General features: G+C 51.2%; 1 protein-coding gene across 1 annotated transcript in view; it reads left to right on the top strand.

The window, feature by feature from the left end:
* LOC143692475 (uncharacterized) overlaps nt 1-25,376 on the top strand; it is a 249,165-nt gene that overhangs the window by 109,017 nt on the left and 114,772 nt on the right. The window contains exons 2-3 of the mRNA XM_077172707.1: nt 4,230-4,518; nt 4,777-5,243. Coding sequence (XP_077028822.1) covers nt 4,230-4,518; nt 4,777-5,243 — 756 coding nt within the window. The remainder of the gene's footprint in view (nt 1-4,229; nt 4,519-4,776; nt 5,244-25,376) is intronic.

Raw genomic sequence — 25,376 nt, 5'->3', positions numbered from 1 at the left:
CAGGGCCATGGCCAGACCCTCATGTTTTTCAATGCCACATCATGTCACTAGGAGGGGCAGGAAAAGGGACAGGTGTCTTCCTCACATGGATCACAGGGAACATGGATCACCGGGGCTCTTCCCAATGTGGGACCTCCACTGGAGGACTGAATTTGGAGCAGTGAACGAAGCTCCTCCTGAAACTGAGGCATTTGCAGGGCTTCTCTTAACGGTGAATCTGTTTGTGTCTGGTCAAGTTACAGCTGAAAGTGAAGCTCTTCCTACACTTGGGACACTCGTAGGGCCTCTCCCCAGTGTGGATGCGCCACTCGTGCCTGATGAGGTGGTATTTCCACTTGAAGCCCTTACCACAGTCAGGGCAGTGGAAGGGCCTCTCCTCTGAGTGAATTCGCTGGTGCTTGAGGAGATGGGAGCTTCTCCGAAACCTCTTCTGACACTCAGGACACTTGTAGGGCCTCTCCCTGTTGTGGATGTGTTGGTGGATGATGAGGTGGGAGCTGCAGCTGAAGCCCTTCCCACACTCCCCACACTCGTAGGGCCATTCCCCAGTGTGGATCATCTGGTGGCTGATCAGGGTGCTGCTCTGCCTGAAGCTCTTCCCACACTCCAAGCACTTGTGGGGCTTCTCCCCATTGTGAAGCTGCTCATGGGCCACCAGCTCCATGCTCTGGCTGAAGCTCTGTCCACCTTCCTGGCTCAGGGTGGATCTTTCCTCCTCAGAGCCCACTTGGCTGGGTTTTGAGCCCCTCCTTCTGTGGAAGCTCTGGGGCTTTTCCTCCACGTTCGAATTCTGCACCGTGGAGCCACTTAAAATGGCCTCTTCCAGGAGGTTCTGCTTTGGGGATTTGTTCTCCTTGGTCTCCATCCTCAGCTCCTTCCCTGGGGAAGGAAGGCCAAGGAGAGGATGGGATTTGCCTCCGTGCCAGAGGGAAGGGGAAGGAGATCCCCCCAGTGCATCCCCAGCAGGACGGGGTTGGCAGCAGGGTTGTCCTGCAGCCGGGGGCTGTGCTGGGCTGGGAGATGGAGCAGGAGAGAGGGGGAAAGGGGCACTGACTTCCTCCTCACCTGCCTGGGTCTCCCAGGGCATTGTGTCAGTTTGAAAAGACAGGTGTCTGCTAAGGAAGGCAGGAGACTCCCTTGAAATGGAAAATGTTAATCCCTTCACTTGGAATTATAATTTTCAAAACAAGGTGGTGTCAAGAAAAGTCTATGGGAATAGGAATAACAGTTCTTCAGAAGGAAAATTAAAAATACAAATGCAGTAGTACTAAAAACTACTTACAGAGTCAGAATACGACCTGACACCCTGTGGGTCAGAGTGTTGGTAGCACTCCTGTTAAATGGTGTCTGCAGTGCTCCTGCAGGGACAGGTGTGGTTCTGTTGGAGCAGTGATCCTGTAGAAGGGTGGAGTTTTCCTCTGAAGGTCCAGTTGTGGCGTCGATTGGCCCGATCTTCCTCTGGGATCCAGTGGAGCTGAAAGCTGCTCTTCTGGGAATCTTGTGGGAGAAGGCTGACTCTGTTATTCACATTCTCAGATTATATCCAGGTAGGAATGCTTGGCTCCTCCCTCTGGGCAGAGCTTCTCACAATGGGATGATGGAATTTTTATCAGTGACACTCAATGGCCCATTAACAGAAGATATCTCCCTGGAGGGAGGATTCCATGCGGAAGAGATAAAGTAAACTGCTCAATTAACAGATGATAATTGCCCCAGCTTTAACAGAGGGTAATTGAATACACACCCAGCTAAACCTGAGACACTGTTCCAGCCTTGGAAAGCAGGATTTGGTACCAGGATTCTTTAGGGAATGCAACCCTGATTGAAGGCAGAGATAGAATCTCCAGAGCCTGCAGCCAGAAATGGACAGTTGTGTGATACTCATTTCAACATCTTCTCTTTCAGAATTATTGACTAATGATTATTTGCTTTGCCTACCTAATATTTTTGTAATTTTTTGCAAATTTGCATTATCTAAATTACACTGTTCCTTAAGTTAAGTTGGTGTCTGTGTCTTTGGTGCGGGCCCTGCCCACTGGCGAAACAGGGCCCAATCCTGCCTAAGTGTTACCTGGGGAGACAAAACCCTCACTGCAAATGTGCCCCCTTCCTCCTTGTTCCCCACACTTCATGCACTGATCATGATGTCCTATGCTCTGGGGTATCCCTGGGGTCAGCTGGGATCTCCTGTCCTGGCTGTGTCCCCTCCCAAGCTCCCCCACACCCTCAGCCCCTCCCCAGCGTGGCCGAATGAGGGGCAGGACAGGCCTTGGCTCAGTGCGAGCTCAGCAAGAACAAAACCATCTCTGCGTGCTCAGCCCTGTGCTCAGCCCCCGGGCCCGGCATTTCCTCCACTGCCACCCCGGACCCCCCTTTCCCACCCCTCTGCCCCATGGCCGCCGCAGCACCGGCTGACAATAGAAGCAATTCTGGGGCAATTCCAAGTTTCCTTGGTTCCTGCACAGCTCCAGCTCAGCTGCTGGCAGGTTACAATTAAAGAAAAGTGCAAATTCGGCCCAATACAGATATTATTAAAAGGAAGGGAAAGCTCTGTGTAGCTGTCACAAAGGTGACAGGGATGAAGAGAATAATGATTCTCACATTTGGAAAAAACCCAAGCCTGGGAATTCAGTAATTATTTGGGAATTTAGCTACTTGAGCTGGGCTTCTTGTAGCACTTTTAGCAGCCTTATGTTCCTCACCATGTGGTGAAAGAACCTTCTCAGTCTTGATGCTATCATTTGCTCCATTTCCTCCAGTGATTTTAACAAACTTTTCAAGGAGGGACAACAAAATATTTTCTTTACACTCCAGTCCCACAACAGCCATTTTCCTCATCAGTTCTCCCATAGGTCACTCAGACGAAGCTGCGACAGTTTCCAAGAGTTCCTCCAGAGAGACCCACGACCTCCTCAGAGGAGGGAACCATGCTGTTGTCAAAGGCAACAGGGGTCAAAGAACAGTGCCCTGAACTCACTGTGCCAAAATAATTTTGCAATCTGGTTAAGGAAATATTAGAGAGATGCCATTTGCCCTGGAGCAGGGCAAGTGTGACATTGTCCCCTGTGTGTCTGGCCTTCCCGGGGTTTTACAGGTTTTACACCTGAGCCAGTTTGGGTAAGGGGGGTGGTGTTCACCCCCTGAGCAGGGATTCCCCCACTGTTTCAGGCTGCAATGTAAGACGGAACCAAATGCATGTTTTCAATGCCCATCTTCATCAACTGCTCTAAACAGGTGGGGCAGTGTTCTTGATCTCTTCCATGACTCAGCCCTGATAACGCCCTCCAGGGGAGATATCTTCTGGGAATGGGCCATTGAGTGTCACTGCAGGACTGATCAAATTCCATCCTCCCATTGTGGGATGCTCCGCCCAGGGGGAGGATCCAAGCATTCCTACCTGCATATAAGGTGAGCCTTGCAACACCAGGAGCAGCTTGCCTACTGGATTCCCAGAGGACAAGAGCTCCAGAACCACCACTGGACCTTCAGAGGAATACCAGAGCCTTCTACAGGATCACTGCTTGGACAGAATCACGCTCATCACTCCAACAGGACTGCAGCCACCATTTAATGGGACTGCTGCCACCACCCGGAGCAGCAACAGGGTGTCAGGTTATATCCTGACTCAGTCAGTTTAAGGCACTGTTTCTGTATCATTGCCTTGTCCTTCTTTTCTTAATTAATTGTAATTCTGGTTTAGACTCTCCCCCAGGTTTGTCTTCAAACCAGTAAAAATTCAATGCGCTCATCCCTTGCTTTCCTCCCAAAACAGGATTTCACATCCCCAAACCTTTGCCAGATGGAGGAGGAGGCTGCAAGGAAGAGGAAGGAGGCCCGGGACACGCAGGCAGGTGAGGAGGCAGTCAGTGCCCCTTTCCCCCTCTCTCCTGCTCCATCTCCCAGCCCAGCACAGCCCCCGGCTGCAGGACAACCCTGCTGCCAACCCCGTCCTGCTGGGGATGCACTGGGGGGATCTCCTTCCCCTTCCCTCTGGCATGGAGGCAAATCCCATCCTCTCCTTGTCCTTCCTCCCCCAGGGAAGGATCTGTGGATGGAGACCAGGGAGGAGAAATCCCCAAGGCAGAACATCGTGGAAGAGGTCATTTTAAGTGGCTCCACAGTGCAGAATTCCAACGTGGAGGAAAAGCCCCAGAGATTCCACAGGAGGAGGGGCTACAAACCCAGCCAAGTGTGTTCTGAGAAGGAAAGACCCGCCCTGAGACAGGAAGGTGGACAGAGCTTCAGCCAGAGCTCAGAGCTGGTGGTCCATGGGCAGCTTCATGATGGGGAGAAGGCCCACAAGTGCTTGGAGTGTGGGAAGAGCTTCAGGCAGAGCAGCACCCTGATCAGCCACCAGATGATCCACACTGGGGAATGGCCCTACGAGTGTGGGGAGTGTGGGAAGGGCTTCAGCTGCAGCTCTGCCCTCATCATCCACCAACGCATCCACACTGGGGAGAGGCCCTACGAGTGTCCCCAGTGTCAGAAGAGGTTTCAGACCAGCTCCAGTCTCCTCCAGCACCAGCAGATTCACTCAGAGGAGAGGCCCTTCCACTGCCCTGACTGTGGGAAGGGCTTCAAGCGCAACTCCACCCTCATCACCCACCAGCGCATCCACGCTGGGGAGAGGGAGAGGCCCTACGAGTGTCCCCAGTGTCAGAAGAGGTTTTACACCAGCTCTGATCTCCTCCTGCATGAGCGGATCCACACGGATGAGAGGCCCTTCCGCTGCCCTGACTGTGGGATGGGCTTCAAGCGCAACTCCCACCTCATCAGGCACCAGCGGATCCACACCGGGGAGAAGCCCTACAAGTGTGGGGAATTTGGGATGAGCTTCCGCCAGAACTCTAACCTGATCTCCCACCACAAGACCCACACCAGGGAACGACCCTATGAGTGTGGGGAATGTGGGAAGAGCTTTAGGCAGAAGTCTCTCTTGATCTGCCACCAGAGGATCCACACTGGGGAAAGGCCATACAACTGCGGGGAATGTGGGATGACCTTTAGTAGGAAGACCCAAATGAACATCCACCAAATGATCCACACTGGGGAGAGGCCCTACCAGTGCCCCGAGTGTGGGAAGAGGTTTCACACCAACTCTCAGCTCCTCCAGCACCAGCGCATTCACACGGATGAGAGGCCCTTCCTCTGCCCCGACTGCGGGAAGGGCTTCAAGCACAACTCCACCCTCGTCACCCACCGGCGCATCCACACTGGGGAGAGGCCCTACGAGTGTCCCCAGTGTGGGAAGAGCTTCACCAGCAGCTCTCACTTGAGCAGACACCAACGGAGGCACCAGTAAAAGAAGCCCTGCACATGCCCCAACTGCAGGAAGAGTTTAATGCACTGCTCCAGCTTTATCCCCCATTGGAGACCCCACGTTGGTCAGAGTCCTGGCGATCCATGTTCCCTGTGATCCATGCTGGGAAGACACCTGTCCCTTTTCCTGCCCCTGCCAATGACATGATGTGGGGTTGGAGAACATGATGGTCTGGCCATGGCCCTGTCATTACATTCACTCCCACCTCAGGTCATTGACAGGGGCAGGAAAGGGACTCTCTCTCTCTCTCTCCCTGAGGAGAAGGGTGTCCTTTCCAGACAGGAGGAAATACATTGCCAGGAAGAGCCAGTTGTTGATGTTGTAGTTTTCTCTGTAAATAGTTTTACTTATCCCTTCTGTTATCAATATTGTTTCTGTTTCTGTTTGTTCTTTATCTCGTTGCTGTTCCCAATAAATTGTTCTTATCCCAGCCTGGGATCTTTGCCTTTTGTGCTTTCCATGGGAGGCGGGAGGGCAGCGAGGGCAGCGCGGTTTTAGCAGGAGCAGGAAATTGGGGAATCCCATTCCTGAAGCCCGGCCCGTGGAAACCGAGCATCCCAGCTGGTGCGAGCCCTGGTGGCCATGGCAACCACCCCTGGCATGGGGTCTCCATGGAGCTGCCAAGGGACTGACCATAGCAACAGGGGGCTGGTGATGGTTGCCTGCTAAGGATCAGATTTGTCACAGGCCCTCAGAAGGGTTCCATGGGGACTTTCCAAGAATCTCCAGGCTGTTCCAAAGCTGGAATGTCACAGGCAGAGACAGGGGCTCCATGGAGACCTCCGAGGGGTTTCTAGGATGGTAAAGAGCCCTGTGGTCAGAGGCAGTCACAGCCATTCCATGGTGACATCCCAGGAGTCCCCAGGCTGCCAAAGAGCTGGGATGTCCCAGACACTCACATGGGTTCCTGTCATGGGCACAGTGGGAGCTTCAGGCAACATTTATTAGAGAAGCTCCTGTTGGGTCACGAGGTGCAGAAACGATCCCCAATGCTCCCCATAGATCCCCAAATGTCACTGTTGTATCAGTGTTCCGTGCTTTCTTTCCAATGGAAAACAAGCATCCTTATCCTCCAGGTGTCCATGTCTGAAATTGGGATTCCACCTCCAAAATTCTGGATATCCAAGGGTTGCTCCCAGGCACAATCTGCCAGTACCATCAAGCCTGGCTGGCCTTGACCTCTGGTGACTGCCCCTGCAACACTGGGGCTGGGTTCTTTCCTTCCCATGGAGATCACTGGGACACTGTGGGGACCTCATGGAACCATGGGTATCATTGTGGCACCACTGGAGCCCATGGAACCAAGGGGCCATGGTGACACAGCGGGGCTTCATGGAACCCAGAGACCGTTATGGCTCTGTGGGGCCTGATGGAACCATGGAGACCATTGGGACCCTTCAGGGCCTGGTGTCACCAAGGGGGCATTATGACTCCTCAGGGCCTCAGGGAAGCAAGGGACCATTGGGACACTGTGGGGCCCCATGGAACCGAGGGAACATGGAACAGGCCTGGCTGGCTTGGCCTCCCAGGGGCCACCTGACAGCTCTGGCTGATGTTGCAATGTCAAGGAATGCCTCTCATCAGCTCCTGGAACACTGGGGCTCTGTGCTTTCCTTGCTATAGAAAAGAACCGTCCCTCTTTTTAAATGTCCATTGCCAAAATTGGTATTCTCTCTAAAAATTTTCCTATATGTAAGGGTTTCTCTCAGAAAAAAACATGCCACTTCTGGCTGGCCTTGTCCTCTGGTGGTTACTCTCTTCTGCCTAGCAAACACTGGGGCTCTGTTCCTTCCTTCCTACGGAAAAGAACCAACCTTCATGTCCATGGTCCATGGCCAAAATTAGAATTTGGCTTCCCAAATTCCATATATCCAAAGATTGCTCCCAGACAAAAGTAGTAAGGACAGACAGGTCAGGCTGGCCATGTCTGCTGGTGATTTTCTTAGACTCTGAGTTGAATGCTTTCAGTTGAAAAAACCTTGGAAAGGGCCCAGAGATCTCCCAAGAAGGGTTTTTGAGGACTTGGACACATGACCGATACATATGGACAAAGGAGCTCTGGGGTCTGTGCTGTTGTGGTGATTTTGCATCATGGAAGTGATGTTCTAAGAGAAGCTTCTAGCAGTTTCATCTGTGTCTGACAAAAAAACCAATCAGTAATCAGCTTTGAGAACTGACAATCTGTTAAACCACTAAGGAAACTGTACACACCTCTGTGAAGACACATGTTAAAGATGGGAAAGCCTGGGAGGGTCTCTTTCCCTTCTGGCTGGCACAGAGGTAACAAGGCTGACCCGGTCCCGTCTCAGCCAGGCCGGGCCGGGCGGCTCCTGCCGTGGGGCCGGGCCCCTTCCCAGGGACCCCGCCAGGCCCCATCGGCTGCCGGGCAGGGCAGGGGAGGCCGCGGGGCCGAGGCCGGGCCGGGCCATGGCTGCAGTTGGGAACATCTGGGCCCTGCTGAGCCCTGCCCCGCCGCCAGCCCGGGCCCAGCCAGGATCCGCCGGGCCCCAGGAGCAGCCCCGGGCCGGGCCGGCTCGGCCAAGATTCTGCCACCCTTGGGCTTCAGCCGCAAGCCCCGGGCAGGGGCAGGAGAAGCCATCGGCCCCCGGCCGTGCTGCTGCTGTGCTCTGGCCTGGCTGCTGAGATCCTGGCCCTGCCCCAGCACGGCCCATCCTGACACAGCCCCAGCGCAGCCGCTGCAGAAACCTCCATCGTAAAACAGCTCCGGCCGCAAGCACCGAGCACGGCCGGGGGCATGGAACCATCTGCAGGCCCCGGGTGAGATATGAACTCTTTCAGTGCTTCCATCCTCCCTCCAGTGAGAGAAAAGGACAAACTGCAGGCACAGAGAGGAGCAACATGAAGACACCAAGGTCACTGAAGGGGAAGTTGAGCCCCAGATGGGAGGTATGAGGAGATGCCTTGATCTGGGGGCTGAAATCCTCTTGTAAAGCTATGGGGAAGGATGTAATTGATACATCAGACTCTCTTTTTCCCTATAACTAATTGAAAATATGGGTAGATGACTTGTTCAGCAAAAACCTCCATGCTAAAGTAAGCAAATGTTGAAGTAGCTGTGATCCCATGAGAAGTTTAAACAGAGAAAGAGAGAAGAGTAATGAGATCCTGTGCTATCAGGGGGACAAGAAGAAGATCTCTGTTGTCAGAGATGAAGATGATTTCAGAAATAGGTGAAGAGAATCTTTGCTCTTGAACAGCTCATCTTTAAACTCATACCCCATTAGTTGACATTGCCCATAAACACAGCTGTGGGGAAAGCTGTGAAAAATGGGAGGGACTTCACAATTGCAGATTTTCTGGGCACCTGCTATTCATGGGAATTGAGAGCCACGAGAGAACTTTTTTCTTATGGAGAAGTCTCCATAGCATGAAAGAGAGACTCCTCTGCCTAAGTGAACTGAAGAAAGACTGTTCTAGATGGTGTAAACTGACTGAAACTTTCAGGTTTTGTCTCCTTACATTGTCAGTAAGAAAGAAAAGGTTGTAGGGAGAGGAGAAGTGTTCAGATTCTTATTATTCTTTCTTCTATTCACTGATAATAAACTTTTCAATATACCCCTTTAAAATTTTGAGCCTACTTTGCCTTTCTCCTAATCCTATCTCACAGCAGGAAATGAGTAAATATATTCCAGTGAGTGCAATGGTAATTAGCCAACACAGATCCCACTGCACGAATAGATGCATTGGCTGAGAAATCTCAAATTAGCAAACCAAACTCACTCCAGATACATTCCTGATAAACTGCATTAGAGCAGAGGGAAATCAAGGCGGAGCCATGGTTTGTCAGGACTTGCTGCATCCTGATGAGCCCCGTGGTGCATTTGGAGCTGAGCCCTGGAACCTCAGGGCCTGAGAGGAGATTGCAAAAACCTTTCCAGGAGTCAAAGTCAGAGGAAAACCCAAAAGTGTCTCAGAGCTTGAATGGGTCAAACTGAGGTTCATCCCCAACACAGGCTCCTCATGGACTCCTTGGAGGAGAGAACTGGAGGCCAGAATTGACCAAAAACCTCTCAGAGTCTCAATGTGGAAAGGAAATTCCAAACTACCTTAAAAATTTTGAGAAGCTCAAAGCATTACTGAGCCCCACTGAGTGCCAATGCAAAGCTCTCCAGGGACTCATTAAAGCAGATAATTGGGGCCATGATTGCACAAACCTCTCACAGAGTCTGTATCAAAAGGGAAACACCAAGTACCTTCAAATAACTCAAGTACCCTGAAGTATTAATGAGCCCACTGAGTGTTGTTACTGACAAAGCCTCTCCAGGGACTAATTACAGCAGATAATTGGAGGCCATGATTGCACAAACCTCTCAGAGACTCCAAGGCAGAAGCCAAAGCCAAAGTCCTTTGAAAAAGCTGCAGCCCCTGCAGGGAGCATGAAGGAGCCCCCAGGGCCATTGCTGAGCAAGGCTCCCCAGGGACTCCTTGCAGCAGATCCTTGAGGCCACTGGGATGTGGGCTAGGGGGGGATGCTGAGGGCAGCACAAGGGGCTGCCAGTGCCCAGCCTGGCTGGGGCTGTGCCAGGAGGCCCCAGGGCCTCAGGACAAGGTGTCTCCTCCCAGCCCTTGCTGGCACAGACCCTGCTGTGCCCCAGGGCACCAAGACTTGGCTTCTCTTTGTCCCCACCTGTCATCACTGCCTGCAGTTCTCTGCTCTGCCTGGGGCCTGGGGACACTTGCTCAGTCGTGTCCCTCTCTGGGACCCATTAAAAGTCCAGGAAAGTTTGGAGTTGGATTCTGACGTGGAGTTCTGGAGAGGTTTCTTCAGCTCCCTCTCAGGGACTGATGTTCAGGGCCTGAGCACAAAGCTCCAGAGGGGCTCATTAAAGTTCTTGTGCTGTGTCTGTGCTGCTGAGCTGGGCTGGGCTCCTGGCACAGAGGCAGCTCCTGCTCACCAAGAAGAGCTTCAAAAGCACATTTCTCTTGATGAGCAGCTCTTCTGCCAGCCCAGCAGGGCTGGGGCACTGCCTGCAGCCAGCCCGGGCACAGCCCAGAGGCACAGCGAGCTTCAATCAGTCAGGGCTGGGAAGGGGCTGAGAAGTGCCTGGGGCACAATCACTGCCAGCCCTTGGCACAGGAACCTCTGGCTGCAGGACAATGCAGCTGCAGCTTCTGGAGCCATCTCCTCAAGCTGGAACATCCCAATACCTACAGACTCTGTGAGTACAACTCTGGGTATTTCTGGTGCAGGGGAGGTGAAATACTCATGAAGTTCTGACATGCTGAGGGGTTCTGATCAGTCATAGACTATTTCCAAGACAAGGATTTTAAAAGAAAAGAGGATATTCCTAAGACTTTGTATTCAGTTTCCTACTATTGGAGCATGGCAGCAAGGAGGGGATAAATATTAAAGGTTGATTAGGAATTATTATTATGTATGCTGACAAGAGCTTGACACATCTGAACTGTTGCTTTTAGTAACCAATAGGTTCACAGGAGATCCCTAATGTGCTTTCAGCCCCTCTGCCCATGGACAGCAGCAGCATCACCTTTGCTGGAGCCATCAGGCTCAGTCTGAGCTGTCCTTTCTCCAAGCTGCAAACAGAACCTGCCCCCAGCCAGTGCCCTGCAAACAGGCAGGGTTCTGTAGGGCCAAGGAGAGTGCACAGAGATTTGGGGTCTGTGGGTGCTGGCAGGGAGAGATCAGGCACAGGGAAACACCTGCAGGAGGAAAATCTGCAGGAAGCAGAGAGAAGATCAGGCAATGAGAGAAAACAAAGCCCAGCAATGCTGTGGCAGGGAGAGTTTAGAGATGCCCACAGGATCCCCTGCAGTGCAGCCCCTCCCTCTGAACAAGCCCCCTCCCTCCTGTGCCCCAGCCAAGCCTCTGCCCTCAGGGCCGGGGCTCCAAGGCGTGCAGCCCCTCCTGTGCAGGCAGAGCTGCAGCAGAGCCATGGGGCAGCTCTGCAGCCCCGGGCCCAGTTCCCTCTGCAGAGCACAGGGCTGGGAGCAGCTGCCCGGCCCTGGGGGCTCTGGCAGGGGCACAGCTGGCTCAGGGTGACGCTGTCCCCAGGGCCCGGCTCTGGGCAATGCTGTCAGTGCAGCCAGGGAAGGAGCTGCATCTCCCTTCATCCAATGCCATCAGAAGGATACTTGGGAGTCTCCCTGAGATTTCAGTCCAAGCTGGGAGCTTCCCTCCATGATGCAATCCTGTCCTGTAACATCTCTGTGTTATCTGAAAGCCCGAGGGTGAGGCACAGAAGTTCTAGGATGGGAAAATGCTGCTGGGTTGGTGAAATGAGCCCTGTGTTTCCCTGGGTACAAATGTGGGGCTGCGACCTTGAGAAAGGAATGGACATTTGGTGGACTGTGGGGGATCCATCTGCTCTCAGTAGTGTCAGGATGGTTTTTAAAGGAAACATGGGAGGATGATCATCCTATGTCTAAGAATGATGAAAGCCCAGAGAATCCTGGAACAGGACTGGGAGACAGACCTCCTCCCCTCACTCTCCACTCACCACCTTGCCTCAGAGAACTCACTCTGTTCTCCCTGAGGGCAGCAGAAATGCTGAGAGTTACTGACATCTGAATATAGCAAGAGAGGGGGAAGAGGAGCTGTAAAATCTCTAGAAGATTTAAACAGATTTTACCATTCCTGCTCTCTGGCAGTGGGGGTGCACATGCTCACAGGGCCGTCTGTATTAACAAGGTTTCCAAGTGGAACACGAGGACAGGTCCCTGTCCTCCTCCCACATCTGCACAGCAGAGCTGAATAATAAAAACCCTGTGTGTAGCTGCCCTGAACCTGATGTCCCACTCAGCCAGCACCAGCCAGGGATCCCCCCTTGGAGCTGAATGAAAATCTGCTGGAAATTCAAAAGGGTGTCAGAGGGTTATACAAGAAGGGTCTATGGGAAAAGGCTTTGTTTTTGCTGAAAAAGGTTCCTCCTAACCTGTCACTGACTTTTCTCCATGAACAGCTCCCCAAGGCCAGTCCCAGCAAATGTCCAACAGCAGCTCCATCAGGCACTTCCTGCTGCTGGCATTGGCAGACACGCGGCAGCTGCAGCTCCTGCACTTCTGCCTCTTGCTGGGCATCTCCCTGGCTGCCCTCCTGGGCAACGGCCTCATCATCAGCGCCGTAGCCTGCGGCCACCACCTGCACACGCCCATGTTCCTCTTCCTGCTCAACCTGGCCCTCACTGACCTGGGCTCCATCTGCACCACTGTCCCCAAAGCCATGCACAATTCCCTCTGGGACACCAGCAACATCTCCTACACTGGATGTGCTGCACAGCTCTTTTTCTTTATGTTCTTCATTGGAGCAGAGTTTTATCTTCTGACCGTCATGTGCTACGACCGCTACGTGTCCATCTGCAAACCCCTGCACTACGGGACCCTCCTGGGCAGCAGAGCTTGTGCCCACATGGCAGCAGCTGCCTGGGCCAGTGCCTTTCTCAATGCCCTCATGCACACGGCCAATACATTTTCCCTGCCCCTGTGCCGTGGCAATGCCCTGGGCCAGTTCTTCTGTGAAATCCCACAGATCCTCAAGCTCTCCTGCTCCAAATCATACCTTGCAGAACTTTGGCTTCTTGTGGTTACTGCCACTTTTTCATTGTGTTGTTTTGTGTTCATTGTTTTCTCCTATGTGCAGATCTTCAGGGCTGTGCTGAGGATCCCCTCTGAGCAGGGACGGCACAAAGCCTTTTCCACCTGCCTCCCTCACCTGGCCGTGGTCTCTCTGTTCCTCAGCACTGGTATATTTTACTACCTGAAGCCTCCCTCCATGTCCTCCCCATCCCTGGATCTGGCCCTGTCAGTTCTGTACTCGGTGGTGCCTCCAGCCCTGAACCCCCTCATCTACAGCCTGAGGAACAAGGAGCTCAAGACTGCAGTGAGGAGACTGATGAATCGATGGTTTCAGAAACACTAAACTGCTGGCCAGTGTTTGCAAATCATTTGTAACAAAAGTCATATTTGATACTTCTTCTTGGGTTCATTTTGGAGTTTCTTTGCCTTTGTAAAATTTTTTAATCTTGTCCACAAATAAATGTCATTGTTTGTACCATTTCTCATTTTGTTTCTCTCCACCTTCCCTGTGGACACAGACTGTGTCAATGAGGGGCTGCACTCTCGGTGCCTTTAAATGAAATGATGCTCTCTCCCAACAAAATTTGATTCAGAAAACTGCAGAACTTTTCTGCCCTTTTGTTGCCTTCTCTGGAGCTGCAGCAGCAATGTCTGTGTGCAGAGCTGGGGCAGATCAGTGCTGGCCCAGCAGCTGTGCCCAGCAGCAGCAGCAGCAGCAGCACTTGGTGTTGCCAGTGCTGCTGCCGTGGCCCTGCCCCGCTGCCCTGGTGGCCCTGGTGTTGCTGCAGGGCCTGAGTGCTCTCGGGGCCGGGCACAGCCCTGGGGGTGGCAGTGCCGGGGCTGCAGCAGGGACAGGCCATGGGCACTGCTGGGGCAGCGCTGACGCCTCAGGCCAGGCCCTGGGGGCTCCAGGCTCCTTGCCCAGGCTCTCTCAAGAACACGGCCAGGCCAATGCTCAGCACAGAAACCCCCGTCAGCAGCCCCAGGCTGGCCGTGGGCAGGCTGGGGGCAAACAGCATGGCTGGGGCTCTGCAAGGGCCCTGGGCCAGACGGGAAGGAGCAGCAGAGCAGGGGCTGATCCATGCCCAGTGCGCTGCACAGCCCAGGGCAGCGTCCCAGAGCGTCCTCATGCAGCTGCCAACAACATCCCCCCGCTGCAGCCCTGGCCTCTCCCCCAGCTCACACAGGTGCCCCATCCTTGCAGGCACAGACACGGCAGCACTGCCTCAGCAGCCCCTGGTTGCATTGCACACAGCAGGGCCAGCACCCCCATGCTGTTGCTGTGGGGACATGAACCTGAGGGAGCACAAATGCCATCAGCCCCTGGGGCCAGCAAGGCCTGCGGGACACCAGGGAAACCACTCAGCTTTGTCCTGGCCTCTGCACTCAGCCAGAAAGTTTGTTCCCATCAGCTGGGAGTTTCCTGTGCCACTGCAGACGCTGTTGCTCAGAGCCAGGGCTGCCTGGCAGCCACCCACAAACTGCCCTGACCATTTCCTTGGCTGCACCTTTGCTTTCTTTCCACTTTCCTAATCCAAATTACTTCCTCTTGCCCAGCCCTGTTCCCTCCCCTGCAAACAGCCCATCCCTGGTTGCCCTTTCCTCTCTGGCCCCACTCCCCATTGAAGTTCCTGACTTGGCACCATGGGAACGTCCCTTGGGCAGCAGGATCATCCTACAAGTGCTGCAGGAATTGTCTGCAGGCTCCTGCAGTGCCTGCTGCTGCTCCCTTGCCAGAGGAACCCCAGGCCAGGGGGGCACATCTGGGCTGCTGTGTCTGCCTCTGGGGCTCCCTGTTCTAGGCAATGAGGAGGAGCTGCAGAGGCTCTGCAGGGCTGACAGGATGGGCTTTGGGGCTGGCAGGAGAAGCTGAGGGACCTGGGCTGCTGGAGCTGCTGCAGAGGAGGCCCAGGGCTCATCCTGCACCTGCTCCAAGGGTGGTTTCAGAGAATCCCAAAATCAGGAAGGCTGGAAAAGACCTTGGAGATCATCAAGTTCCACCTGTGCCCTGACACTGCCTTGTCTCCCCTGAGCCTCCTCTTCTCCCGGATAAACAACCCCAGCTCCCTCAGCCCCTCCTCACAGGACTTGTGTTCCAGACCCCTCCCCAGCCCCACGCTCCAGCCCCTCCATGTCCTTCCTAAATTGGGTGGCCCAGAACTGGACACAGCACTTCTGCCCAACCAGTGCTGAGCACAGGGGAAGAATCCCTGCACTGCTCCTGCTGACCACACCATTCCTTAGCCAGGCGAGGAGCCATTGGCCTTCTTGGCCACCTGGGCACACTGCTGCCTCATGTCCAGCCTGCTGTCCATCAGGCCCTGCAGGTCCCTTTCTGCCTGGCTGCTCTCCAGCCACTCTGTCCCCAGCCTGTAGAGCTGCAGGGGTTGTTGTGGCCAAAGTGCAGGACCCGGCACTGGGACTTGTTAAACCTCACCTTGTTGGATTTGGGCCCTGGATCCAGCCTGTCCTGTGGAGAGCCCTGCTACCCTCCAGCAGATCCACACTCCCAGACAACTTGGTGTCACCACAGTTCCATGAGGCCCCAGAGTGTCCCAATGGTCTCCATGATGCCATGAGGCCTCCAAGTGTCACAATGTCCCTTTGGTGCCATGGGACCCCTTGGTGTCACAAAGTCCCTTGGATCCTTTGGCCCTGCAGTGTCACAATGGATCCTTGGTCTGGCAGTGCAGCAATGCTGTCCTTGGTTCCACAGTGGCATAATGGCCTCTTGGTCCCAAGAGCCACCACGGAGTCAAACATGTTTCCTTCATTCCATGAGTCCCTGAGGAGTAGCCCTGGCCCCTTGGTTCCATGGGGCCCTGCAGGGTCACAATGGCCCCATCGTGACACCAGGTCCTGCTCTGTCACAATGCTCTGCATGGTTCCACAAGGCCCTGCAGGGTCACAGTGGCCTCTGTGGTTCCAGCAGGACCCAGACTGTCACCATGGACTCCTTGCTTCCATTCAGCCCCACAGTGTCACCATGGCCCCTTGGCTCTGTGCTGCCATGCCGTACAAAGTGTCACCATGGTCCTCTTAGTGCCACCAGGCCCCGCAGTGTCACAATGGCCCCTTGCTTCCCCAGGGCCCTGCAGTGTCACAATCATCAGAGAATCAACCAGGCTGGAAAAGACCTTGGAGGGCATCAAGTCCAACCTGGGACCCAACACCACCTTGTCACCCAGACCATGGCACTGAGTGCCACATCCAGTCTTTCCTTAAACACCTCCAGGGATGGTGACTCACCCACCTCCCTGGGCAGCCCTTTCCAATGCCCAATCACCCTTTGTGTGGAGAATATTTCCTAATGTCCAGCCTAAACTTTACCTGGTGCAGCTGAAGGCTGTGTCCTCTTGTTCTGTCACTGTTCCCTGGGAAAAGAGCCTGACCCCACCTGGCTGCACCCTCCTGTCAGGGAGTTGTAGAGAGTGATGAAGTCTCCCCTGAGCCTCCTCTTCTCCAGGATAAACAACCCCAGCTCCCTCAGCCACTGCTCCTCACAAGACTTGTGCTCCAGACCCCTCCCCAGCCTTGTTGCCCTTCTCTGGACATGCTCCAGCCCCTCCATGTCCTTCCTAAATTGGGGAGCCCAGAACTGGACACAACACTCGAGGAGCTGCCCAGCCAGTGCCCAGCACATGGGAAGAATCCCTGCCCTGCTCCTGCTGGCCACACCATTCCTGAGCCATAGGAGTGCCAGGGGTTGGATGAGGGAAATGGTGGGGAGGGGGTGGGGAAAAATTCTGATTGATTGTCAGCCATGAAGGCTCTTGATTATCATATCTGTTCAAACTGCATTTAAAGCTGCTGGGGATCAGTATCAATTGGACATTGCTGAGATCAATCTATAAACAGGAAAATAAAACTTAACAGAACAAAACTGTACTCTCAGCATTGTTTTATATTATTGTATTTTCACTTTGAATATACTTCTGTCATCTGTCTAATTAACCACATTAAGAACTGAAAACTTGAAATATTCCCCAGGGCCTTTTCTTGTTCAGGTATTCTGAACAAATGTTTATGAGATCTTCTCACTGTATTCCTGAACTGAAGAGCTCAAGAAAGAAGAAGTCTCTGGAGCAGTAAAATTCATCAGCAACCTCCAAGTGACTGAGGATCCATCCCCATCAGAGCAGCAATGAACAGAAATGGGCACAGCTTTGTAGCTGCCCCAGCTTTGGCATGGGCCCTGGGCCTGGAGCAGGAGCAGCTCTTGAGGGCATAAGGCCAGGGCTCTGGTGCTGCCCTGGGCAGATGGGATGGCAGCAGGGGCTGCAGAGCTCTCAGCACCTCAGGCCGAGGGGAGCAGGGCAGCCAGGGAGCCTCCTTTGGCCTTGGCCAAGCACCTTCCCCCATGGCTGGGGCTGAGTCCTGTGGCAGCTGCAGCTGCTGCTGTGGCCTTGGCAGGGGCTGAGGCCGTGGGGCCAGTGCCCAGAGCAGCCTGGGCTGAGCAGAGCTGTGGGGCCAGAGCCGGCTGGGCTGGGCTGGGCTCAGAGAGGCCCTTGGTGCTGCCCAGAGCTCAGGGCAGCTGGCAGAGCTTGCAGAGAGCTGGGCTGGGCTGGGCTCTGAGAGCCTGGCCCAGAAACCATCAGTGTCCATCTCAGCCTGGCTGAGCGTGCAGGGGCAGGACTCAGGCCAGGCCTTGTGGGGCAGGGCCAGCGCCTGTGCAAGGCATTGCAAACAGGCAAGTGGCCCAGAGAGGAGGCTGCTCTGTGCCCTTGGTGGCAGGGACAGAGCAGGGAGGGGGCCCAGGACATTTGTCAGCACCAGCCTCTGTGCCCATGCGTTGGCAGCCCTGGCTGCTGAGCCCAGCTTTGGCCTGGGCTGAGTTTGGCTGTGGCCCAGCTCCATCCTCCTGCGGGGCTCAGGGCCTGTTCCCGGCCATGGCCAGCCCTGGCTGCCTCTCTGCTGGCCCAGAGGCCGGCAGAGCCCGGGGCAGGGCTGTCTGTGCAGCCCCGCAGGTGCCAGGGGCTCTGCAGGAGCTGGCAGAGGCTGCCCAGCAGGGAAGCCATGGGGCACAGAGCCCCAAGGCTGCTGTGGGCACCACGGCCCAGGGGCCGTTCCCAGCCGCAATGCTCCTGGCCTGGGCTGGGCCTGCACAGGGGCTGGGCCACCATGGCTGGGCCAGCACAGGGCCACAAAGGGGCCACGCGGCCGCTGCTGGGGCTGACAGCAAGGCCAGGCACACACAAGCAATTGCTGAGCATGGCCTGCGCTGGCCAGGCCTGACTGTGCCAAAGGCAGAGCTCAGCTGCCTTTGGGGGCTGCAGCAACACTCCAGAGCCCAAAGAGCCTCCATGGCTGGGCTGGAGACCAAGGCTGCAGCAGGGAAATGCAGGGCTGCAGCAGGGAAATGCAGGGCTGCTGCGGGATGGGGAGGCCATTGAATTCCAGCACACACCTCAGCTCTCTGATGATCCTGGCACCATGCTGGGCCCTGTTTCAGACTGGAGCAGAGCAGATGTTGATGGGACAGGAGCCCTGCGGGGCTGTCAGGGACCTGCAGCTTGCAAGGTGCTCTGCTCTCCCTCAGGTGCTCTCAGAGAGATCCAATCCCAGCTGGGCACCTCAGGGCACAAGTTGCACAGCCTGTCCATGGGCACACAACTGATTTCTACCTGGAAAGGGGCAGAGGTTTTAATGCTTGTAAATTTTATAATATGCAAGTACATTTTCATTATCTGGGTCATTTGAGTACTCTTAAGACATGGCAAAATTTTCTCACCAGGAACAGCAATTCCCTCGAAGTGTACTCATGGCAGGAGAAGAAATACTGATCTTCCCCTCTGCTTGAGTCTCCAATAATCTGTGTATTATATCATCTCTCTTTTCCTTTAGGTGTTACCAGCTCTCCTGTTTAAATTGCCGTCTCTGTGTATATCTCTTCACTAGACACACTGGATCTTTGTCCTTCCCATTGGTCCCAGATTTCTTCCTCCAGGTGCTCTCTGGTCATTCAAGTGCCTCTCAACTGATTGGGTCCTGCTTTAAACTTCAGGGAATATTTTAATATTTCTGATATTCAAAAAAATATCATCTTAGTCAACATCCTAATTGTGTTTCTATCTATCACAGAAATACCTTTTCCTATGTCTTTATCTAAAACTGTTCCTGTACAGAAACCCTTGAGGATGAGAGACCATTCAGATGCTGCTGGAACATCCCAGAGAGCTGAGGGAAGAGCTGGGATGGTTATTAAACTGTTCAAATGTTCAATTTGTGTTTGTCAGCAAGAAACCTTTCTGTGCCTCTGAGTGTCACATGTCCCTGAGCCCAAAGGACACAAACCTGATGAATTGTGGTTCCCACTGCAGGGGCTGCACTTGGACCTTGGCTCTGCACAGGAGAGCTCTTCATGCCCTTTCTCTCTTTTCCTCCCTCTGGACATGGAGGGAGCTCCTGACTTCAGCCTGTGACTCGTGTGTGCAAAGAGCAAATCTGGGCAGAATCGGGGCAGGGAGGGTTTGGGGGAACCTTGGGATCTGTGCTGGGCACAGAAGGTGTTTTCCATTGCTCTGAGACTGTCTGCTCTGGAAAGTGGATTTAATATCCAGCAGAGGAATGACTTTTGCATTTGATGGAGCTGTGCCTTCCCTCGGCTTTGTTGGCTGACAAGAAATGAACATCCCTCTGTGTCTTGAGCAGCTCCTTCTCCAAGGAAAGCAGGTGGGAGTTGGAGCCAAGGAGCTGAAAGCTGCAGGTGCAGCCTGGGCTGGAGGGAGCTCAGATTTGCACAAGGCTGCTCTGAGTGCCAGGGCTTGGATGGGGGAAATGGTGGGCTGGGGGTAGGGACAGAGTCTGATTGATTGTCAGCCAGGAAGGGTCTTGATTTGCATATCTATTCAAAGGGCATGAGGAGGTACTTGGACTCAGTGTCAATTGCAGATTGCACATATCATTTAATTAACAGGGGAAAAAAACTTAACAGGTCCTGAAAAATCTTTTTCTCACTTGTCGTAACGGCGGGAGAGATGCGACACACCATATGCGATGAATAGCAAATCTCGAAGTTTATTGAAAGCTTACACACTTTTATATTAGTGTTAATGAAGCTTATGCATATTGCAAAATCTGAGCTCGTTATTGGTTAAAGCACACTATGATCAAACACACCTACTTCTATCTCTTAACAATTATTTTGCTTCTATGTGTACATTCTTCTAATTTCTCTACCTTGGGATAACTACATTTTCTGGCAAGCAATTTTCTCCCCCGTCTTCCCGTTTTAGAGAAGGTCACTGTGACCTTCATCAGTAATTGGGCATCGGTTGCTCAGTTCCCAGCCTGTTTCTCTTACCCTTATCCATTGGTATCACATCGGAATGTCCTTTCTCAGCTAACCAATAATCCAAAAAGCTCTCTACATCTCCCCTGTTTTTCTGTTGAACAAGCATGGTTTGATTAAATGCAGTAGTTATCATCTTTCTCACCATATTCTGCAAGCATATACAAAAACAAGGCAAAACTAATACTAACAGCAAAACTACAATAGCTACTACAATGCTAACCTTAATAATTGAACGTAACTATGATCTTAAGTTTAAAGATTTGAGCCATCCATCAATACCAAGGCCTGATCCGTGTGAAGCCTTTGTTTCAGTGAAGTCTAACGTATCAACAAAGTCTTTCAGCATCTTGGTTAAACACAGGAAACAGAGAAAAATAACTCAGAACTAACTCACCTATAAAATATTAAGAAATACAAATCAGATGATGTGCTTTAGATCGGATATTTGAGACAAATAAGCAGTGTAGAATAACTCATGTGCTTGTGAATCTCCTTATGCAAAGCCAGTGAAGAACTTAACACATGTGAGACAAGCTACAGCTCACACTGGTTATTTTCAGAGGAAAAAAAATATAAGAAGTGATGGAGAAGTTACAAGTTGAGTCAGGTGCTTAGAGTATTGCAGGTTTGCTTTAAATTGAACAGGTACAAGAAATATGTTTCTAAGTACAAAGGGACGTTAATGCTGTGGTATGATTTTTTAAACTCATATTCTCTTTCAGATTAAAATGTAAATTAAATGAGAGAATATTTTAAATGACATATTGTGTTCTCACTTGGACAAAGAAAAAGGATAACAACTAAGTACAAAATACTCTTTGTTCGATGTTACAGGAAAAGCTAAGCAACAGTTTTCCTGTAGACTGAAATCATTATTCAAACAATAGAATGAATGTTTTCTAGGCCTCAAACATCAGTGTTTATGCTTTATGTTTTAAAAGTCAATTGATGCTTAAACAGTAGGGATGAATATATTCTTTTTGGTAATTATTTATCAAAATTGTCCACAATAATAATAATAATAATATCAATATTATGGTTGGAAGTCTATTATATATTTTAGTATCTGTTTGGAGTGGAAGTTTTGTTGTTTTTGTTGTTTGGAGGGAGTTGTTTTTTTTTTTTTTTTTTTGTGCAAACTAACATTCAGGTTAAATTATAATTCTAAATGTTACATGACATCCAGTCCAGTTTTCTAAACATATAATGAGTAACAGTTGTTTTGATTTTCCCCTTGCATCTGTGTAAGCAGTTATAGCATCCGATAAGGACTTTAGTGATCTTTTTGGGCATTAAATCTAACTCCACTGTCCTATCACGACCCTTTTTGAGCAAATCAGTTAAAATGTCAATTTTCTGAAAAAGAGTTTTATGTTATTGAAGTGGAGGAGATATCCATTCCAAGGCCCGTATCTCCCCCGTTTTTCTGTTATGCTAAGTAAGTGCACCTAGTAAATTTTTTTTTTTTCTTTTTTTTTTTTTTTTTTTTTTTTTTTTTTTTTTTTTTTTCCACACCAAACTGTCAGCTGTACAGGGAGATCAAGATCACGTCTCTGAACACTGCCTTGTGTAACACGGACTAATATCTGCTGCAGTGTTTCAGCCCGTTCAGGGGTTATACGAACAGGCTGTGCTGGATTAGTTCCCTTTAACAAAGGTCAAAGTGCATCTAACAGTTCACTGTTCGATTCGCATAGGTGGAAAAAGAATATACAGCATAATAGAACTCTCCCCTACATAGCCAGCGTCCCTTATTCTAGATAAAACAAACAATCTTAACACTGTAACCGAGAAATGTCCTAAAAGCAAAACTCTCACAGATAATTCATCAATAATGAGTGGTCTCTTTACTCTCGTTGGGACTTTTGTGGGTGAACAGTCACCAAATTCACTGTCTGCTGCTGTTGCTAGGTCTACCCCGAGGCTCCCGGCGGTTGCGGGCTGAAGGCAGGTTTAGCCGAAGTGGTGATAGCTGCGGGCAGCCGCGGGGCGGGCGGACTCACCGGAGCCCGCTGCTCCACGGGGGGTGGAAGGCCCGTCCTGCCGCCCCCCCCCCCCCTCGGCTCGGGGGCGGGGCGGCTGCGGAGCGGTGCTGGCGGCTGCGGAGCGGGAGGCGGCCGCGCTGCAGCTGCTGAGTCGCCCAGGGCCGGGGCCGGCACGAGCCTCTCCGGCGGGGCGGCTGCGGGCTGTGCGCTGCGGCAGGGAAGCGGAGGGTGCGGGTCCGGAGCGGGAGGAGGCGGAGGCGGTGCAGGGTTTAACACCGGGGCAGGCGGCGCGGACGGCACGGCTGGAATACGCGCGGGGGGGCTACTGCCCGCGGCAGCAGCCGATAGCTGCAGGGAGCTGCTTTTTAGAGCAGGAGTTTGTATCGGCGGGGACCCAAACCAGTCTCTGCAACTCCTGTTGCTTTCACGGGCTGCACTAGTCTGCTGGGCAGCTCTTTCCTCCGCCTGGTATTCCAAGAATTCAGCATGCACGACTTGCCATAAATTTCCCAACTCTTTCGCGGTCTTATCCTCATCTATGACTGCACGCCACAGCTTATCTCCGAATATACGCCATTCCGATAACTCATGCACTGTATGCGGATTACGAAAAAACTCCTGTGCACACCCATAAGCTAACAACCCAGGAAGTTCTTTCTGTAAATCTATCCCTCTACTCTGACGCCCTCGTAAAAAGTCAGTAAATAAATCATATGCTGCTTGCCTGTCTTTATCCATTTCAACGACGATTGCGCGCTTCTTGCGGCTCTGTTCAGGTCCGGCAGCACGTAGCAGCCGGGCCCTGCTATCAGGTCGCCCGGGGCCGAACACCTTCCTTTTTCAGCGGTGTTTTTTGCCGTCCCCAGCCGCGAAAGGACCTGCACTTGACTTTTACGCCTCCGACCGTGGCTAGTCCCGAAGGTACACGTCGGGGGTCACCATTTGTCGTAACGGCGGGAGAGATGCGACACACCATATGCGATGAATAGCAAATCTCGAAGTTTATTGAAAGCTTACACACTTTTATATTAGTGTTAATGAAGCTTATGCATATTGCAAAATCTGAGCTCGTTATTGGTTAAAGCACACTATGATCAAACACACCTACTTCTATCTCTTAACAATTATTTTGCTTCTATGTGTACATTCTTCTAATTTCTCTACCTTGGGATAACTACATTTTCTGGCAAGCAATTTTCTCCCCCGTCTTCCCGTTTTAGAGAAGGTCACTGTGACCTTCATCAGTAATTGGGCATCGGTTGCTCAGTTCCCAGCCTGTTTCTCTTACCCTTATCCATTGGTATCACATCGGAATGTCCTTTCTCAGCTAACCAATAATCCAAAAAGCTCTCTACACTCACTGTCTTTTTAATAGATTACATTCACTGTGGATATACTACTGAGATCTGTCTAATTAACCACAAAAGATTTGAAAATTAAAATCAAATTATTCCCAGAGGCTTGGCTTGTTCAGGTGTTCTGAATGTTCATGAGCCCTGGGACACTGAATTCCTGCACTGAAGAGCTGAAGGCTGAACAAGCCTCTGGAGCAGTGAAATTCAGCAGCAGCCTCCAAGTTGCTGAGGATGTCAGCAGCCCCCAGTGAGGCCATCCCTGCCCAGAGACCGTGGGGGAATGGGCAGACAAGGAGAGCGTCCCTGGGGCTGGGGCAGCACAACTCAGAGGCACCAGCGGCTCCAGCTGGGCAATGGAGTGTGGGATGTGGCTGGGAAAGCCCTGCCTGGGCTGGGCCAAGCAGGACACACAAGCCCTGACTCCCATCCACTAAAAAACTCACTCAATGAAACATTTAAAAGGAATTACAATTGTTTGTGTACTCTGAGTTGACTCCCTGGAGAAATACTGACAAGAGATTCTGAGGCACTCAAAAGAACCAAACAGCCTTTACTGGCAGCTTTAGAAAATCACAGAAACTTTGGCAAAATGTCTATGATTACATTGTTGTGGTTTTCGTTTGTTAATTTAAGATTGTTTTAATTTTGAGATTTCCTAATTAATTTATTGATGAATGTGATGAGTTTTAGTTTAAGTTAATTATTTATGTATTTATTTTATTGTGAGATTGGATTATGAGAAAGGTAAAGTATGCTGAAAATTTTAAACGGGCAGAAAGAACAATTTTATCAAAAAGAAATTAAAAAGAGAAAGGTAGTAAGAATTAAAATAACCTTTTTAGATCACTTTTTTTTCCTCTACCACATTTTCTATTTACTGACAATCTAAATAAAGTAAACTTACATTTTCTAGTTAGCTTACTATTTCTAGAGTAATCTTTTTTTAGTTTACTTAGGGGGAGAAGTTTTTCTTATTAAGGTTATGGAGATTTTTTTTCCAAGACGAAAAAAAAGGTTTTTTGTGGTTCTTAATTTTGTCACAGATGTCAGTTATCTGGGGAAATTTGTTATTATGAAATTGTTTTTATTGCTACAAGCTTTTTTACAGCTTATTGATTGGCCATGTCAACTTATGAGGTATTGTTTTAAAGATGACTTCTTTAAAAGTTTTTATTATTTACTTTTAAAATTATTTTTATCTCTGGGAATAGAGATCTTCTCTTGGGGGTACCGAATTATTTATTTTCTTTTCCCCCGTTTAAACTTTTGATGAAATTACAGTTATTTTAACATTTGTTTATTTTAGTTTGGAGGTTTTTGTTTGATATTATTTTGATTATTTTTAAGAGTATTTTTGTGTTATAAAGAAAAAGAGATTTTCTTTATACCTTATAAGAGGATTTTAGTTTTAAGATTAAGGTTATTTTTTGTCTTTTTTTATTTGGGATTTAATTTCTCCTTTACTGGCTTTGATGGTTTTCTGCTTTTTAATAGGCTTGCATTTTGTTTTTCTTTTACTTGAGGGACGTTTGAAGTATTGAAAGGGTTAACACCTGACCCGCTGGTAACTTGTGGTGGAAGTTGTGGTTGGGTTGTGTTAGGATTGGTTTTATGGTTGGTTTTGGGGGATTTTGGGGTTTAATTTTAGTTGTAGGGTTATTTTGTGTGGGTTTAGGTTGTAGGGGTTTTTGGTGTTAGTTCTGTTGTGGGGAGGGGACTTGATGGTGAGATTTTAATAGCTGTGGCTGGCTTTGTTCTGGTTGGGGTTTTGTAGCCTCTTTTGTTTTCCTGTTTGGGAGTTGTTGGGGTTTGGTTTGGTCAGAATGGGGCCGATGGGGAGGGGGTGGCCTGGGGAGGGGGGAAGGGGC

The sequence above is a fragment of the Agelaius phoeniceus genome (genome assembly GCF_051311805.1).
Source record: "Agelaius phoeniceus isolate bAgePho1 chromosome W unlocalized genomic scaffold, bAgePho1.hap1 SUPER_W_unloc_1, whole genome shotgun sequence".
In the NCBI taxonomy this organism is placed as follows: Eukaryota; Metazoa; Chordata; class Aves; order Passeriformes; family Icteridae; genus Agelaius; species Agelaius phoeniceus.
Note: the sequence above shows the minus strand (reverse complement) of the source record. Positions and strands in the feature narration are given on the sequence as shown.